The sequence below is a fragment of the Haliotis rubra genome, unplaced genomic scaffold (genome assembly GCF_003918875.1).
Source record: "Haliotis rubra isolate DU_JTF1 unplaced genomic scaffold, ASM391887v1 Scf492, whole genome shotgun sequence".
Classification (NCBI taxonomy): domain Eukaryota; kingdom Metazoa; phylum Mollusca; class Gastropoda; order Lepetellida; family Haliotidae; genus Haliotis; species Haliotis rubra.
Genome location: NW_025767182.1, coordinates 317,126 through 334,526, shown reverse-complemented (window position 1 = coordinate 334,526; position 17,401 = coordinate 317,126). Strand labels below are relative to the sequence as shown.

General features: G+C 39.4%; 1 protein-coding gene across 3 annotated transcripts in view; it reads right to left on the bottom strand.

The window, feature by feature from the left end:
• Positions 1-17,401, bottom strand: part of LOC124291482 (espin-like) — a 91,589-nt gene that overhangs the window by 49,829 nt on the left and 24,359 nt on the right. For all 3 annotated transcript variants that reach the window (XM_046728466.1, XM_046728467.1, XM_046728468.1), the window contains exon 3: positions 10,023-10,205. In XM_046728466.1, the coding sequence (XP_046584422.1) occupies positions 10,023-10,205 (183 nt within the window). The remainder of the gene's footprint in view (positions 1-10,022; positions 10,206-17,401) is intronic.

Genomic DNA, 17,401 nt, shown 5'->3' with positions numbered 1-17,401 from the left:
TATGACATGTGTACTTTAAACCATATGACGTGTGCTTTAAACCAAATGACATATGCTTTAAACCATATGACATGTGTGCTTTAAACCATATGACGTATGCTTTAAACCATATGACATGTGTGCTTTAATCCATATGACGTATGCTTTAAACCATATGACATGTATGCTTTAAACCATATGACATGTGCTTTAAATCATATAACACGTGTGCTTCAAGTTCTCCTAGATGAGAGGAGCACAACATCTATGTCAAGCCTACCTGACTATATGTCCACTAGCTACTGTCACTACGGTATCACATTTCATTCGGTATTTTTTCTCTCGAGATGAGTATGACGAAGCTATAATGCAGCCTCATTCTACCGGGGTCACTCAACGCCCTACAATTTGGATGTATCTAGATTGACATGAATCTAAACATATCTTTTAAACATCGACTATTTGGATTAAATATTGATATTTACTCTATTTTAACTGATACAGAACATCTGTTGAGACTGAAGTTATTAACTAGCTTTATTTTATTGATTTCAATATTGATTCATAATTGTCAATAGGTGGGTACCATACAGTATACTAAAATAGCCTACAGCCACTAGCCTGTAGTCAGTGTTTAACATATCTTCAGGTCAGTATGATCACCAATAATATAAGCCTTTATACATTAATAAAAAGTATTTTTAAAATACTTTCTAATTCCATGTTAAGGTTCAAATGGTTATTGTACACACTGTTGCAACACACATGTTAAAAATGAATGAAACAATGTCATGTAGCCTTAAACACCAAACACCTGACTAATCACTCTAATTACCTGTGTAGAATGTCGTTATCTCCGCCACAACACACCTGTCTTCTGTGCTTACACAACACTTGACTTAAAGACTAAGACATCCGTATGTCCCTGTGATGAGTGTGTTAAACATCAACCTCTCACCGGGCAGGTAAACCAGTTAACACACAAGTTCAGCACACCTTTGCTAACGAGGCAGGTGGAGCGAGAGATCTCTGCCAGCTGTTTAACAAATAGGCTCTCCTGGAATCTTCTATTATCAAAGAGGGGTTTCAGATAAGTGAAAGGTATTTTCAACATTAATGTTTATGCTGGGGGGAGCTGAAAAGAACAGTACTAAAGGTGTGTTACAGGTAGGAATACCGTATGAAAGGGGTGTGCATACTGGTGAGGTGTATACAGTGGAAATATTCCGTCACACGCCTGACCTTCAGTTTAAACATCGACACCAGTTTCCAACTTAATGTTTAACATAAAAAACCCAACTCATAACAGATTTGTCAATTTATTAATGGAAATATCTTGTGATTGATTTGAAAGGAGAATAAGCAAAAGTTTATGTTATTGTAATTGAATGAATATTAATCATGACTACAATATTGGTAATAAAGTCTTATTACTTAGGTAACTTATAAACATGATATCATATTAACACCCAGTCTTTTCTTTGAGCGCAGTGTAAGTGAAGGAGACCGTGAGAAATTCATTCTTGGCTTGTTTGATTATAAAAGAATTTAATTTTTCAAAAATATTCAATTGCATGTTAATGGCGCTTAAAACACCTGATCTCACATTTCTCAGCTTGTTTAATTTCTTTGGTATTCAAATTTTCAGGCATATAGCTTCCACATACACCACTCATTAGGAGTGAGCGAGTGAGTTTAGTTTTACACCACTTTTAGCAATATTCAAGCAATACCACAGCGGGGACACCAGGACACCAGGAATAGGCTTCACACATTGTACCCATGTAAGGAATCGAACCCAGGTCTTATGTGTGACATGCAAATGCTTTAACCACTTGGCTACACCACTGCCCCAAACTCATTAGGAACTAAACACGCATGTGATAAATAAAGCATGTATCCAAAAAATCAAACATAATTAAAACACAATTATCTCTTATTCATGACATATAATATACATTGCTGATTATGAAAAACATATAAACAAAATTATAAGCGTACAATCGCAAATCAAAAGTGCAATATTTTGTACTTGGGTTTACTTCCCAAGAAACGAAGCAGCCGGGATACCGAACCCAGTCAGAGCGGGTGGGTGTGCACTCAAGTGTAACGGCTGGTTCATTTGCAGATGCCCTCACGGCTCATTGTGTGTGTGTATATATAGAGATGTTGGGTTTTGTAAATACATGCTCATTTTTTTGTGTATAACATTTTGCAATCAACAGACATCATAACATGTCATGTGTTCAAGTACCACACCTGCCTGACTGTGTAATTACATAATGTGACAGAGACCGAACTCGGCCATAAATCAATGCGTTTTGTTTATGGTGTATAGCCTGATTGGTGTTAAGTTCAAATTGCATGTGGTCAGTGATCGAAGTTGTGTATTGAATATTGTCATTAGCAGACAGGCAGGCAGACATATAGGTGTGAATAAAACAGAAATTGAGTTTTGTCTGTGACAACGACATATCTATATCACAGTTAGAAATTCCGTCAACGCTAAATAATGACATTGCTTTTAAGTATCGAACTGAGAAAGTGACTCGTAAGAAGAATGTGTGGTGAAATAGACAAATGAAATTATATAAACAGTTAAATCGGTAATCTACTGTCATAACATATAAAAAGCTCGCGCCTGTAAAATATCAACAAAACATTCGAAAAATAGCTCACACCAAAGCCTTCACCGAGATTCACTGGACAACCCGCTTCCAAGCTGAGGGAACCTATTTCACTGCGCATGTGCTATGAGCGCAGCCCAGCACAGCTGTTGAAACCACTTTTCCCCCTAGCTCTGGGGGAAAATTAGTGAATCGTTTGAACTCCGATTTCGCACGGTTTTTTTCATCGTGTTATTTTTCAACTTTATAAGTTGAATTTGCATTTTTGATGATTTGTTTCGGTAAGTCCATACCGAAAGGTATCAGAATCTGCAAAGTTGTGTTTTACGTTGCATGTGACCTTTAAGAGGTTCTTTGGATTGCCCGTGTCAGGAGAGCAGTTAAACGTTCAGGGCCCCTATTCTCAAAAGTGTCCCAGCTAAGACAGATCCTAAGTAGTTAAGACAGGAGTTAGGACATCCTACCGTTATGATAAGACCCATTCTCGAAACGATCCTATCCCTGTCCTAACTTGTGCTGCCTATCCTAGCTAGGATAGCGAGCTCTTCAGTAGGTGAGATAGAAAAACCCTCATTAAGTTGGGGATTCCCCTTACCCATGATTCATTTAATATAAAACACATAATATGAGGAAATTCAGCTTTTGATGGACTTAGTAGATTTAGAAGAAATTATTCGATATTTTCATCACATTATATTAGTAGTTTTGAAGTTTTGGAAAATTCATTTTTTGACAAGGCGATAACATTTCTACTTCAGAGTTTGAAAGTCTGCCCAAACACAATAAGGATATTAAAGATATGTGCAAAAAATATGTTCATTATTTGAACTCTCATTATGCATCATCTCACAAACTGAAAAATTCAGCTAGGAAAGAAACAGGATCGGAGTTACTTTCCCTATCAAGTTGGCCTTGACATTGACATTTCATGGCGATGTGACTGGAAAGAGCAATGTTGTGATTAAAAAGGCCAAGAATAGGTAAGAATTGAATAAATCTCTTTTGTAGATCTAAAGATTATGTGCATCGCAACAAGTGTGTCTATTCATTACCGATAAATTGATAATATAAACTCAAAAAACTCTTCTTAACACATCAAAACTGTGTGCTCTTGTAAATTCAAATGTAATTCAGGCGAGTTATTTTGTTTGACAACGTCAAAATTGGTGAACAAACAAGAACCACACCATGTTGATTTCCACTAAGATAGACTTAGGACAAGTCAGAACCTATCCTAGTATTTGTCCTAAGTTAGGATATCCTAGCGCTAGGATACTTTTCGAGAATAAGGTAGGACACCTATCCTAGACTCTACGATCAAAGTTAAGATATCCTAGGGCTAGGATCCTTCCGAGAATAGGGGCCCAGGGTTCTTCGATTCAAATACAACAAAAGACAATGTCAAGGACAATATCTGGATCTAATCTGATCCCTGTATTTGTGGAGATAGACTATTTCTCGTACACACAGATTATTGCGTTGTAGTTAATATCACAAATATTCAAAGTTTAATTGCATCAAAATCAATTATTTGTCTCACCTTCTTATGGCGTCTTAACGATTTTGAAATTTGTTACTTGGACCCAGTTAGGAGACTTAGCAACACAGGCGGGACACCTAGCAACACAGGCAGCTGTGCAGCACAGTCATCCTTTCTAACTGACAGTACTGTTTGCAGTGGAGGCGGCAGTTTAAAAAACCCACAGACAGACCCCGCAAATCAATGACTTCATAAAATTGTGGGTAAATCAAGGTCAAGTCTGCATTTGAAGTAAGACATTGTTTCTTTTTCTTTCAAATTTTTGATGATGTTTTCATTTACTTACTGAACTGATGGGCTAAGTTATCGAAGGACAAACTGTTGCAAAATAGTTAGACTGACTAAGTTTGGTTTAACGCTGCTTTTAGCAATATTCCAGCAACATCACGGCGGGGGACACCAGAAATGTACCCATGTGGGGATTTGAACCCGGGTCTTTGGCGTGACGAGCCAACGCTTTAACCACTCGGCTACCCCACTGCCCCTGCAAAATAGTTAGATGTTACGAGGGTGTTTATCATTATGAAAATACATCAACTTCAGATGAAATGTCACTCCACCCAGACCAGAGACATAAAAAACCCAGATACACCTGGCTTTTGCCTTCATAATGCGTGGCAGATACATTTTTCCTTCTTTCACCTGCCTGGCCCCCTACAAGTACACCTGGGCTAAATGTAAAATACTACCAAGCACTACAAAGATATGACCTCTTGACATCAAACTTCTAACTTCCTTTTTGAGCTGGATTCTAACTTTATGCCATTCATGATTTAAATGTGTCTTATTTGCAGCCGATCTGGGTCACCATGACCTCATGACTTATCGCTTCAAATTTTGAACCTGGGCAAGGCCACAAGAGGTTACATATTATATCAGCTTGTTATAGATCATTATTTATTGTAAACAGTCAAATAAATGGATAGAAAATTACAAGAATATTCTTTAACTGGCCTAACCTACCATCACAGGAGCCTTGGATCAATGCAAACCACACACATCAAGATGATACATTCAGCCAGTCTCATTCATATTTCAATGGATTTATGTTTGCATGTCAGCCAGTCTCATTCATATTTCAATGGATTTCACCTCTGTATGGTGCTAGATGCTTAAGGTGTTAGATGTCATCAAGGGCAATATGTGTATCGTAACTCAACTTTGTATGGCGTCAGGTGAACTCACCTCTGTATGGTGCTAGATGAACTCACCTCTGTATGGTGTTAGATGAACTCACCTCTGTATGGGATCAGGTAAATTGACCTCCGTATGGTGTCAGATAACTCATTGAATGGTGTCACTCTCTGTATGGTGAACTCACCTCTGTATGGTGAACTCACATCTGTATGGTGTCAGGTGAACTCAGGTGAACTCTGAATGGTGTCAGGTGAACTCACCTCTGTACCTCACCTCTGTATGGTGTCAGGTGAACTCACCTCTGTATGGTGTCAGGTGAACTCACCTCTGTATGTGTCAGGTGAACTCACCTCTGTATGGTGTCAGGTGAACTCACCTCTGTATGGTGTCAGGTGAACTCACCTCTGTATGGTGTCAGGTGAACTCACCTCTGTATGGTGTCAGATGAACTCACAGGTGAACTCACCTCTGTATGGTGTCAGGTGAACTGACCTCTGTATGTGTCAGGTGAACTCACCTCTGTATGGTGTCAGGTGAACTCACCTCTGTATGGGTTACTTGGTGGACTTACTTCTGTATGGAATTAGTTAGCCGAAGTCATGTACATTGCATGGTGTCAGTTGAACTCACCTCTGCATGGAGTTTGAGCCAGCTGTCAGCACCTCAGTATGTCAGGTAAACTCACTGTATGACATTATTAGTTGAACTCACCTCTATAAGGAGTTTGAGCCAGCTGTCAGCACCTCAGTATGTCAGGTAAACTCACTGTATGACATTATTAGTTGAACTCACCTCTATAAGGAGTTTGAGCCAGCTGTCAGCACCTCAGTATGTCAGGTTAACTCACTGTATGACATTATTAGTTGAACTCACCTCTATAAGGAGTTTGAGCCAGCTGTCAGCACCTCAGTATGTCAGGTTAACTCACTGTATGACATTATTAGTTGAACTCACCTCTATAAGGAGTTGAAGCTGTCAGCACCTCAGTATGTCAGGTAAACTCACTGTATGACATTATTAGTTGAACTCACCTCTATAAGGAGTTTGAGCCAGCTGTCAGCACCTCAGTATGTCAGGTAAACTCACTGTATGACATTATTAGTTGAACTCACCTCTATAAGGAGTTTGAGCCAGCTGTCAGCACCTCAGTTTGGAGATTCCAACTCTGTATGGCTTTAGCGGAGCACACCCACAAGTAGGTTAACATCCCTTGCTGTCACAGTGAACACCTCCCCAGGGCATATGTCAACAAATATGACTACACAATCACCTTTCAGATACACTGCTGATAAGAATAGCCCTGTTTTAAATATATTAATGAATATCTCCCTCTTATCCACCAAGTGAAATGATCCCAGTCTCACGTATCCAGCCTGTTGTTTTAGAAGTATGAAATCTGTGCACGTTTAATGTTGTATATGTGAGGTGAGGTTGAGCTGTTTAGCTATGCTGGCCAGGTATTCAATGGGACTTCTCACTGGTTGAATGCATAGCAATCTGTACAATGATGTACGCTTTTTAAGCAGCTAGGTCAATAGGTGCAAGTTGCCATGGAAACAGTGAAAGTGTACATATCTATGATCAGTTTTTAGATGTGTTAATTGCACTGATTATGTTTACCGGACCGTTTAACAAAAACCTGCACAAACAGAATTCTTTTACCACCGTATTTAATGACTGCTGATTGTTATCGAGCCGAAATGGCTTATTGTAATTGGGTAATTTACTAACATCTACAACACCTGTATTCCCTTACCTGATCTCAAGGTCAAAGAAGGAGTACTTCATGTCAGATGTTTTTGTGTGTAAATTTTGGACATTGTTAATATAACTGACCACTTAGTCTGGTGATCAATGGCAATTACAGTGAGTGAGTGAGTGAGTGAGTGAGTGAGTGAGTGAGTGAGTGAGTGAGTGAGTGAGTGAGTGAGTGAGTGAGTGAGTGAGTGAGTGAGTGAGTGAGTGAGTGAGTGAGTGAGTGAGTGAGTGAGTGAGTGAGTGAGTGAGTGAGTTTTTATGCTGCTTTTAGCAATATTTCAGCAATAATTCCACAGGGAACACCAGAAACGGCCCCTAGGGTAGTGCTTGGCCCAGATCATATAGGAAAAGATAGGCATCTTTAAAAGAAATATGCACGTTTCCACAAATCTGCCACTACATTACCATAGTAAGGAAGAACTCTGGACCAGACAAACCTGTGACTGATATTATCACTGACTGATTTAGTTTGGTTTCACCCTTTTAGCAATATTCCAGCAATATCATGGGGACACCAGAAATGGGCTTCACACATTGTACCCATGTGGGGATTCGAACCGGGTCTTTGGAGCCATGGCTACCCCACAGCCCTGATATTATGAACAACACCATCCCTGATATTATGAACAACACCCACACCATCCGTGTACGATGATGCACAACCAACCATCCGGACATGATCACAGAGTTTCCTTACACATCATTCTTGGCCACTCCAAGAGGAAATATTATTTCAAGCCCAGAGTGTTGACAATGCATACTGTGTACAGCTGACAAAGCCGTCATGATAAGTAAGTGATGAGTCATGTTCAACATAGTTTTTGACATTTTCCAACAAAACCCATTAATATAGATAAGGTGTTAACATAACTAAAAACATAATCAAGAGAATGTGGAAATTGAACCTATGATGATAAATTTGGCAACATATCTGAAAGGACAAAGATACATCATTCCAGAAATCATTTCGACCCACATAAAGTTTGACTTGGGCCACAATTGAACCCAATCTCTTCCATCACAGCTACCTACATGAGTACAATACGTGATATACTCCTATCATCTCTGTCCTCTACAGATACAAGGTGAGTGTTTGTACAAGGGAAGTAAACATGGAGAATCTGTCTCCCATACATCACTGATTCCTCCCTCTATCTGAGGGAAAAAGCTTCAGTCAGACTGAGCACACAACAACCACCTGCTAAGTGGAGGAGCAGATACTCTACTTCCCATAATGAGCCAGCATCACTGTTTGTAATCTACATGGCTTTAACCTCCCCAGACCCTGTCAGACCTCCTACGACCTCTTCTTCATGGAGGTCTCTAACCAACAGGATAATATGCTGTGTAGGTTGAGGATTTGAAAGACTTCTTTAAGAGAGAGAGTTTGGTAATTACATATTTAACGATGCTACTTTTGTAATGCGAAACAAGACAATCTGTTGTGTACCTGTCACACTTAAAAAGAATATTCACAAAACTTCTTTAAGAAAGAGATTGCAAATTATATATGGATTAATAAGTATCAGTTTTAAAAACTTTTATAGTTTTCAGTTTGTTGGGTCTGTTTTTTAAGACTGTCCCATTATTCAAGATTTGCAAAGTGTTTTGTTTCTTGCAAAGAAATGGTTAGTTTATCATTGCATCTCAGATGGTACATTTCAGAGTAACTGGTAAACATTAAGGCTGTAACGATTCACTCGCATATTCGGTGAATCGAACTGTAGCCCTTCATGAATTCAATTCGTTATTCGTGGTCACCAGAACCGAATATTAACGAATATTTACGATTTTTTAAGGGAGCATGTTTTACTTGAACCCTTGTGTACTTTTGGAAAGTGAGATATGCAAGGATTGAATATGTACTAGCCTTGCAGTAGCGCAAGTCATGTTAGTTTGCCAAGGCCGCACATGGTACTGTCAACTATAACTATTACATACCAAATTTGAGTGTCAAGAGATCACTGGTTATTGCTGTGACAAATCAAAACTGTCAAAATAGGCGTTCCATATTGTACATGGTATTCATGAATAATTATTCGTGTGTTCGTTACCCAATATTCATGATAGGTATCATATTCGCCACATAGTGTATTCGTTGCAGCCCTAGTAAACATACTCCCACATGTCAATGATCCAAGTACAATATAATCTACTGCATGTACTATGTAGCCTACAGACTAGGGTGATACATGCTTGAATGCTAAATACCAGATATATTCCCTCACATTCAGCCACCAAGCCAATATAAAAAATATCAAAGAGTAATCCAGCCAATGATCAATCCTCCATGTCCCACACACCTGGGCCTGTCATCAATACCACAAAGGCCTGGTCTAGCATGTGATGTGGGTGTGTGTGGAGCCCCACATGTTAAGAGGGGGGCGGCTAGGGGGGCAGTACCCGTGAGAACCTAGCTTGTTACTCCAGGCTGGTTTGTTACAACTGACAGGGTCGGTCACCAGTTACATCTACATCAAGACAGGAGTGGTCACAGCTCATTAGGTGTCAGAGTGAGTCTCAACCGTCTTTGCCTAAGTCGAACTGATTCAAAGAGTATCAGATGTGTGTTTAGGGCAATATAAAACAGTTTGTAGATTTGCTTGGAATATGATTGCAACACTGAATTTTTCTGTAGTTTTATACCATAAAACCTTTATACAACACAGGGGTGGAAATAACTTTAAAATTGCTAGTGTACTCCGGTACAGTGGCACATGTAAAATCACTTGCCCTGATCATTTTTCCACTATACCGGCCATTTTCTTGTTGATTTTTAAAATAAACAACATAATTAATATTGGAAAGTCAACTGGATACCAGTACAGTGTGATATACAAATTTGCTTGCCCGACAGAAAAAAACACTGGACTCGGGCGTCGGGCAATGGGTTATTTCCACCCCTTCAACATAGCATCCCCTTCGTGCTTCTGTCCCATGTTCACAGCCCCTCCCCTACTAAATTGTCAAGCATCACCTACCTGTTTGTGTCCCATCTCAGCAGCGTTGTGCAGTGGACTCCCACCCAGGTTGTCTAGCGTCACCCTGCCTCCATGTTTTAACAGCCATTCCACCACCTGATGGTGGCCCCGAGTGGCAGCGAAGTGTAGAGGTGACACACCATCAAAGTCCCTCTCATTTGGGTTACACTTCTGTTCTCCAACCTAGAACACAGAAACAACACTCGAGTTACAACAGTGAGTGAGTGAGTGAGTTTAGTAATACGCCACACTCAGCAATATTCCAGCTATATTGCAGCGATCTGTAAATAATCAAGTCTGGAGCAGACAATAGAGCGATCAACAGCATGAGCATCGATCTGCACAATTGGGAATCGATGACATGTGTCAACCAAGTCAGTGAGCCTTACCACCCGATCCCGTTAGTCGCCCCTTATGACAAGCATGGGTTACTGAAGATCAACAATCTAACCCGGATCTTCACAGGTACTTTACAACGGATGAACAACTTACAACAGTCATGTTACAAAACACGAACAACATACAACAGTACCTATGCAACATACAAGTTGGTCTTCAGCAACCCATGCTTGTCATAAGTGGCAACTAATGGGACTGGGTGGTCAGACTTACTGACTCGGTTGACACATGTCATCATAACCCAATAGCTTAGATTGACGTTCATGCTGTTCATGACTGGATTGCCTGGTCCAGACTCAGTTATTTACAGAATGCCACCAAATACCTGGAATGTTGCGGACTGCAGGTGTTAAACAACAAACAAAAACAAACATCATAGAACAGTCATGTTAGAAACCCACGAAAAGTGCAGAAATATATACAGTGAAACCTGCCAACACCGGCACCTCTCCAATCCGGCATAAAATTTTGGTCCCGCCATTTTACAACGATATTTTGATCATTAAAACATTGTCTAATCCGGCACCTGTCTATTCCGTATTCCAGCATGACTTTCTAGTCCCAACAAGCAATTTTAACTGTAATTAACACTGTCTAAACCGGCATGGGTATGAGCAGTCCAATCAAGGACCCATAATCCAATACACTAATTAATCCTCTTGGCATGCTAGATAATCAGGAAGTAGTGATTGCGGGGTGAATCAAACGCTCTAAGCCGGCATGGGTATGAGCAGTGCAGTCCAATACACTCTTCTCGTCACGCTAGATTGAGTGAGTAAGTGAGTGAGTGAGTTAATATTTAACGTCACATCGGCAATATCTCAGCCATATCGTGACGAGATCAATCCAGACAATAAAAGGTGAAAACATTTGGAAGATTAAAACCTGCCGACGATGGACAGTAAAAATACTAGAGAATCACAGATATGAATATAAAACTAGCGAGCAAAGCTAAAAAATTCCAATTAGAGAAGACAATACAGTATAAAACACTGGCTATAGATCGCCAACAACTGAAGGTAGATCACCATACTAGGAACCATGGGGACTTACGTTACTTTTGCTACCTGCATGGATCCTCACGCTAGATTGAGAGACTGACTAGTGTCAATGGCAGTCATGTTGGAAAATGATCATCACTGTCTAATCCGACACCCTGTCTAAACCAGCATTTTATTTTGGTCCCGTGGGGTGCCTGTTTAGACAGGTCTCACTGTACTACATAAATCAAAATCCATATTTTCTGGAATTGAAACACTCATCTGAACAAAAAAACACGATGTCTATACCCTTCTACTGCCACTTTAGAAGTAACACACATAAAGGGGAAAACAATTATGGATGTCAACTTTGTTATGAGGAAAATGACTTTCCGGAGTATATTCCTGATTAAATCAACATAAGTGCACAGTATTTGGGACTTATTAATTATCTGTGCCACTATCCATCCATCTTCCATATCTGTCACTATCACCAATCAGTGTTCATTGCCTATCACTACAAACTTATGCGTGGATTAATTCCCGGCTTCTGTGTATTCACTGCCATTATCACTCAACACCAATTAACTACTGGCCTCCCTTGTTAAAGGTCACATGCAACCAAAAAAATCAAACATAATTAAAACACAATTATCACTCATTCATGACATATAATATACATTGCTGGTTATGAAAAAACATATAAACAAAATTATAAGCGTACAATCGCAAATCAAAAGTGCAATATTGTGTACTTAGGTTTACTTCCCAAGAAACGAAGCAGCTGGGATACCGAACCCAGTCAGAGCGGGTGGGTGTGCACTCAAGTGTAACGGCTGGTTCATTTGCAGATGCTCTCACGGCTCATTGTGTGTGTATATATAGAGATGTTGGGTTTTGTAAATACATGCTCATTGTTTGTGTATAACATTTTGCAATCAACAGACATCATAACATGTCATGTGTTCAAGTATCACACCTGCCTGTCTGTGTAATTACATAATGTGACAGAGACTGAACTCGGGCCATAAATCAATGCGTTTTGTTTATGGTGTATAGCCTGATAGGTGTTAAGTTCAAATTGCATGTGGTCAGTGATCGCAGTTGTGTATTGAATATTGACATTAGCAGACAGGCAGGCAGACACAGATGTCAATATAACAAGACATTGAGTTTTGTCTGTGACAACGACATATCTATATCACAGTTAGAAATTCTGTCAACGCTAAATAATGACATTGCTTTTAAGTATCGAACTGAGAAAGTGACTCGGTAAGAAGAACGTGTGGTGAAATAGACAAATGAAAGTATATAAACAGTTTATTTACTGTCATAACATATAAAAAAGCTCGCGCCTGTGAGATATCAACAAAACATTAGGAAGATAGCTCACACCAAAGCCTTCACCGAGTATTCACCGGACAGCCCGCTTTGAAGTTGCGCAAACCTATTTCACTGCGCACGTGCTATGAGCGCAGCCCAGCTGTTGAAACCAGTTTTCCCCCGAAAAGTCGGGGGAAAATTAGTGAATCGTTTGAACTCTGATTTCGCGCGGTTTTTTTCATCACGTTATTTTTCAACTTTATAAGTTGAATTTGCATTTTTGATGATTTGTTTCGGTAAGTCCATACCGAAAGGTATCAGAATCTGCAAAGTTGTCTTTTACGTTGCATGTGACCTTTAAGTGTCCACCATTGTTATTTTGTCACTTATGGTGTTCCCACAAGAACATAGATACCTATCTGTTTTCTAGCTTCCATTCACCTGAGTATATAAGGATTCCTTTATCCTCAATGGTGAAATAAAACGTACAGGTTATAGGTCAATCCTTTCAGATCTAAATGCCAACCAAAACATCAAATCAGAGCTAAACCTGGGGTTTTAATGCAATAAATCACAAAAGACACAGGAAAGTTTTCCACTCAACATTTTGAGACCAAGATATGTACAGTGCCTGTATGTGTGGTGACAGGACAGGAAGAGTTATCTCCCTTGTAGTAGATTCACTAATGGCCACCATGACAATACACACTTGGCCATCAGTCTTCACGGAGTAATTGGCGGGCACTTGCCATTGATTTTAAACAGTCTGACCCATGTCACATCTCACATGAGAGTAGAGAGATTTTTAAGCAGCCATAATTATTCCTATGTAGCCATGCCATATAGTGGATTTACACTATATCAACATATATATTATCCTATATTCAACAGACCAGCATAACATAACAGAAAAACATAACCAGCTCTTGAAATCATCTTTTGAATGTTTCGCTTTCTGATAAATTCAGAACAGGTGATTGTTTGTATCACATTATCTAAGAATCCCATTTACATTAGAACTGTACGACCTACTGGAAGATTTTACATTTTAACATATCAGGCTTAACATTGTGAGACCTGCTTGGAGATTTTACTTTTGAATTGTAAGAAATGGTTGGAGATTTTACTGTTGAACTGTAAGACCTGCTCAGAGATTTTATGTTTGAATTGTAAGACCTGCTTGGAAAGTTTACATCTGAATTGTAAGACCTGCACAGAGGTTTTGCAATTTAATTGCATGGCCTGCCTGCAGGTTTTATCTATAACATAAACTGTAGGCCAATAAATATCATAAACATATGCACTGAATGCAGAGGCATTATGCTATGTCATAAATGAAATGCCAAACTGTCACAGAATGGCGGGAAGGGTAGTCCAGTGTTATAGGGGCGGTGGGGTAGCCTAGTGGTTAAAGCGTCCGCTCGTCACGCCGAAGACCTTGGTTCGAATCCCGACATGGGCACAATGTGTGAAGCCCATTTCTGGTGTTATCCGCTGTGATATTGCTGGAATATTGCTAAGAGCGGCGTAAAACCATACTCACTCACTCTATCCAGTGTTCTAGGCGTTTGCTTATCATGCTGAAGAGACAGACCACCATCATAAAGCTGAGTATGGTGTCTAATCACTTGAGTCAATCAGTATACATTCATCCCGTCTCATCTCCTCCGGTACTTTAATGTGTGCTAACCTACTCTGGGCTTACATAAGCTGTGATTATATTAATAATTAAATAATATTTATAGAGAGTTATATAGCGCCAATATCCAGATGTGTCCTGCTCAAAGGCGCTTTCGTATGAGTCTGACAAGGAAACAGTCACTCGGAATCGTAATATGATTTGAAAAAGAATGTTTTTAACATTCTCTTAAATGTACAGATTTCCTCTGCACTTAAAATGCATAATGGGATGTTGTTCCAAAGCATAGGACCTGCTTTTGCAAAACATCTGTCTCCAAATGTCTTTGTTCTCATACGCGGCACAACTAGTAACTGGGCACTACTAGAACGTAGGGGACGGGATGGTTGATGGCACTGGATCAACTCGCTGATGTACGATAGGCCAATACCGTGAACAGCTTTGTATACTGTTTGACTATGAGGGTGATTGATCAAGGGTATCATAAGGTTGACTTGTCATTTCTTCCTACGGACCTCTGTTCTAACCCTTTCATGGTGCGAGTGTTCAGGATTCGTGATTGGTTGCAATCAGATTTAGTTGTGCAATCAGCGACGTTGTTTCAAAAGAGATCATTCGCAAGGCCTCGGTTATTTCCGTGATGCAGAAAACTATAACCTGTGCGCATATAGACAAAACTCAGTCATGTAAATGGCGGATCAATGGCTTCCATCGCCCTCGTCAACGGACAAGCTAGCCATTAAATGTCTTGTGTGTCACATCAACACACGTTCCTGGCAGAGAAGGGATATTTGTGACCCAACATTTGCTTGTATTAGTCAAGTTGATGTAACACGTGTTCTGATTGGACAGAAAGAAGGGAGATAATTCGTGTTGCGATTTTATGCCGCTAGGGGATTTTACGAGAACCGGGAAATATGACCGTATTAGAACAGAGGTTCGTAGGAAGAAATGACAAGTAACCTCTGTGGGAAGAGAATGCATAAGAGGGTGCTAGTACAACATGGCTTATGTGACTTAAGCCAAATTCTAACAATGGTAAATAAGTTTAGAATACATAATGTTATTAATAATGCATCTCGCCTGGATTACTTTCAGCAGTTTCAAATGTTAGCAAACATTGATGCTTTGAAAAACCTGCTATCAACAATGACTCATTCAAATACATTGTATTTACTAACACTAAAATCAAATAACTTTAACAAAATAAGATGTGATAAGGAGAAACATGCATAAGTTCAGCTTCCTAAATCTGTCAATTTAAGAAGAAAAGAACACTATACACAGCCAATATACCCTTGAGACACTTAAAACAGCATGTCCAAATATACTGACTGACTGACCGAGTTTGGTTTTACGCCGCTTTTAGCAATATTCCAGCAACATCACGGCGGGGGACACCAGAAATGGGCTTCACACATTGTGCCCATGTGGGGATTCGAACCTGGGTCTTCGGCGTTACGAGCCAACGCTATAACCATTAGGCTACCCCACCGCCCCTTGTCCAAATATAAATAAATGTAAATTCAATGTCAAAATTAAAAAAATAATAATAAATAAATAAAAAAAATAAAAAATAAAAATAAACTCAGGCAATATGTAAGCTGAAATGCACATCTTGCTCCTGACAGTGTAATGTCCATATATAGCTTATACAGCTTTTCAAAATGCTGGGTGAAGCTCCCACATCAATACTGGTACTGGAGCATGGTCTAAGTGCAAAGGTGAAATTAACTGATCAAGGTAAAAATTAGCCTATATTACAAAACACAGTACACAGATGCTAACCTTATCACGTACTGCCCATACACAAACTCACTTACATTTCAAACAGAAATGACTGAATAAGGGGCACAGGAAGTTTCAATCCGGTTCAAATTTTAGCCAGGCTTGAAATATATTGCAAAACACTTGATGTCATGTGAGATAAAAATTAAAAAGGCTTAACAGGAAATGTCTCTCCACTCAACAAAGCCCCACCTCCAGCAATACTGTGTACCTGATTGTTTGACAGATAGTCCTGTGTTTCCAAGGTCTTCCAACAATGAACAGTAAGCCACAATACTTCAAGCAGGAACACAGCAGGGATGTTCTACATTTGTCGGCTTTATATCGGCAAGTAGGATGACGAGGCAGACGGACTAACCGCACACACGCCCAAACAGATCAGGGATTTATCAAAGCAACCATCTGAAGAATTTTGGTCATTCTGTTTCCTAGAATTTTGGTAATACCAACACAGACCCACAAAAACTGAAAACATTAAATCATCCCTACAAGTATTTGCAAGGTTTTTCGCTTTCTGTCCTTAATTTTTAAACAAGCTGACCTATCGCAATGAAAAGAAAAATGGTGCCAAAGTCCATATCCATATCTTCACTGGTACCACAGCTTCTAAGATGAAAACTGTAGCTGTTGGGGACTTATTGTTGGAAACTAAACATGATTCTGTGAAGACTCTTAACTTCAATTGTCTTTGTTATAAAACTGGGATACAATATTTTGAAAAAGATTCAATGATTTTGATGGCAAAGATACAGTAAACCCTTGGACAAGATGCCAATATTGAAGACAGTCAAGGACTTTGTTAACCCTTCAAGGGCCAGATGCTAATAATGCAAACAATTAAGGACATATTAACCCTTACAGGATGAAATGCCAATAATGCAGACAACCAAAGGATTAGTTTACCCTTATTTGACAAGGTGTCAATAATGCAAGACAATCAAAGACACATTAACCCTTCCAGGGCCAGATGACAATAATGCAGACAACCAAAAGTATTATTCGCCTACCCTTCTTCAACCAGCTGTCAATAATGAATAGTGCACCCTTCTTCGACCAGGGGTTAATAGTGGGAAAAATCAAAGATATAGTTAACCCTTCCAGATTCAGATGCCACTAAAGACAACAAACAGTACAAGACATAACAAACCCTGCTTAACACCAAAAGACAATCATGAAGATAATTACAAAAATAGTTAACCCTTGTAGGAACAAATGCCAATAAAGAAGACAAACAGTCATTGACATAGTTA